The sequence below is a fragment of the Chiloscyllium plagiosum genome, chromosome 21 (assembly GCF_004010195.1).
Source record: "Chiloscyllium plagiosum isolate BGI_BamShark_2017 chromosome 21, ASM401019v2, whole genome shotgun sequence".
Classification (NCBI taxonomy): Eukaryota; Metazoa; Chordata; class Chondrichthyes; order Orectolobiformes; family Hemiscylliidae; genus Chiloscyllium; species Chiloscyllium plagiosum.
In genome coordinates, this window is record NC_057730.1 from 21,779,179 (window position 1) to 21,781,702 (window position 2,524).

Sequence of the window (2,524 nt, forward strand, 5' to 3'; positions counted from 1 at the left end):
ACATACACACACATATACATACATCCCTCATATATACATAAAATAATAACAGAAAACAACTCCGGGTGGGGGGGGGGGGGGGAGAAAATCAAATCCTTCTCCCCACCCCCCATGATAATATTAAGCAGTAAGGTAAGAAAAAAAAAAGGGAGGAGATATAAACCAAAGCGGGGGTGGGGGAAAGGCAGGCCAACATCCATTATGTCCTACAGTTTTTCTAAGAGAGTCCAAGAATTCCTTAGCCTTTTCTGGTGATCCAAAGTTATATACGGGTCCTTCATGGTTAAAGCGTAACATCGCTGGGTAGCGTAAGGAGTACTGAACATTTAAGTCCCTTAAACGCTTCTTCACCTCGTCGAATGCCTTCCTCTTTCGAACCAGAGCCGGGGAAAAGTCCTGAAATAGCATGATCTTGGATCCATTGTAGATCATAGCTTGGGGGTCTTTTCCGAGATTTCTAGAGGCTTCTAGGAGTATCTGCCTCTCCCTGTAGCTCTGCAGCCGGAACAGGACCGGGCGCGGGCGTTGGTTCGAGCCGGGCCCGCGTATTGCGACCTGGTAGGCCCATTCTACCCTTACCTGGCCTGATCCAGCTTGCAGATCTAAAAGTTGTGGCAGCCACTGCTCCAGGAATGCTGTAAGCTGGCCTTCCTCTTCCCGTTCAGGAAGGCCCAGCAAACGAATATTATCGAGGTTGTCAATATGATTTTCCAATCCACGGCCGATTGAGCGGTTGTCTCGGAGGTCGCGGCCTTTAGCTCCGCCCCTCCGACTCGGCGTTGAATTTCTTTAATCTCTCGGTCGTGCTTCTGCAGCGCGGCCGAGAGCGACTCCCAACGATTTCTGGATTCGACAATAAAGGCATCGATCTTCGAGTCAAGCTTGGAAAGCATTTCTGCAAGGCTTGTTACTGTTGGCAAGTCCCCCGGGGCGGCTGCAGCTGGAGAGGGTGGGGGAGGGGTTCCTGCTTGCTGAGAGCTGCGGGCTCCCTTCCCTTTAGTCATTTTAACTTAGGATTAAATTGTTTAAATGTAATATTACACAACTAATTAAATTACAAAACTATTATAAATGATTTGGTGAGCTTGGTAGGGGGTAGGTGACCCACTGTACCCAAGTCTTGGGAGGAGCACTATAGACTCAGTCTTACTGGGTCGCCGCCATCTTGGATCCATACAATTTTTTAATAATGTTACATGTACTTATTTGTTAAGAAATACACAATTAAAAATAAGCCATTAGAAATAATGTGTTGCAAACTGCTATCCTGGCAAAGTATTTCAATGCATGTGTAGTAACTGGGGATGATCTATATCTCATGTTCTACACACTGTTTGAGCGTGGATAATATGGTCTATACTGTCCAATCAATTATCACTAAATATCAAGCAACAAATCAAGATTTTCACATTGCAATGCTGCATATTCATGCAGCATCAAGGGAAAAAGGAATATCATCCCCAAGACAAATTATGCTCAGAAGGTAAGTGCAAACCAGTTTGCTCAGCAACTAGTTGTCTAACATTTTGAGAAGGACAGTCTTCAAATATAGAGGAGAATGCAAGAGATACATGACAAATAAGCAAGTAGAGAAGTACCAAAACTGCATTGAATGGTGTGAATGTTTTCTTAAAAAAATTCTTATATTTTCAGCAAATATAAATATATTCATCTGAAATAGACACCCAGCCCAGATCCTACAGTCACTGCTTATAATGGTGCTACATTGTAAAGAACGAAAGCCAGTTCTGACCAATGTATGGCACACCAATCATGCATGAAGAGTGTGAGGAAAAATGCACAAGACTGATGACACTGAATGAAAGCAATCAGTAGCAAGACAACCAATGGCAACAAAGAACAACACACAGATGGGTGTACAATAACCAGATCAGGATGGATTGTCAAATGTCCAAAGCCTACAATGAAGTTTACCTGTTTGTATAATTTTCAAATTGGTAGCATGTGCCTATATGCATGCCCATATGTATCTTTTCTGAAGAAGAGTCACTGGATCCAAAACATTCACTCTGCTTTCCCTCCGCAGATGCTGCCAGACCTGCTGAGTTTTCCCAGCAACTTCTGATTTTGTTTCTGATTTCCAGCATCCGCAGTTCTTTGTTTCTTTTTCCTATGTATAACTGTTTGGAATAAGTTTTTATCTTTTGGAGGAAACAGCAAAGGCGTGTAGTGAATGTTTGACGGGTTGTTCTAACTGTGACCACAGGTTCTTGTTTTCTTTCAGATTTATGATAACGCCATGATTGCTGCAGGACTGAATGATGATCCTCGACCAATGGTCAACAGATTGAACAAACTTCTGACCAAAGTTTTGGAAAATCATTAATGGCCATTTCGAAAAATCACCATTTGTGGAGTAGTAGAACCATTAAGAAGATCCAAGGATTCATCCCTGCTAGGCCTGTGTTTGAAACTGCATAACCTTTGTGATTTCTCCAAGCACAAATTGCTACCCATGTTATTTCTTGAAGATTCTGCAAGTAAAGTTTTTTCCAGATGATAA

General features: G+C 42.6%; 1 protein-coding gene across 1 annotated transcript in view; it reads left to right on the forward strand.

The window, feature by feature from the left end:
* Positions 1–2,524, forward strand: part of trap1 (TNF receptor-associated protein 1) — a 31,967-nt gene extending 29,443 nt beyond the window's left edge. Inside the window, exon 18 of the mRNA XM_043711480.1 lies at positions 2,246–2,524. Within this exon, the coding sequence (XP_043567415.1) occupies positions 2,246–2,347 (102 nt within the window). The 3' untranslated portion in view covers positions 2,348–2,524. The remainder of the gene's footprint in view (positions 1–2,245) is intronic.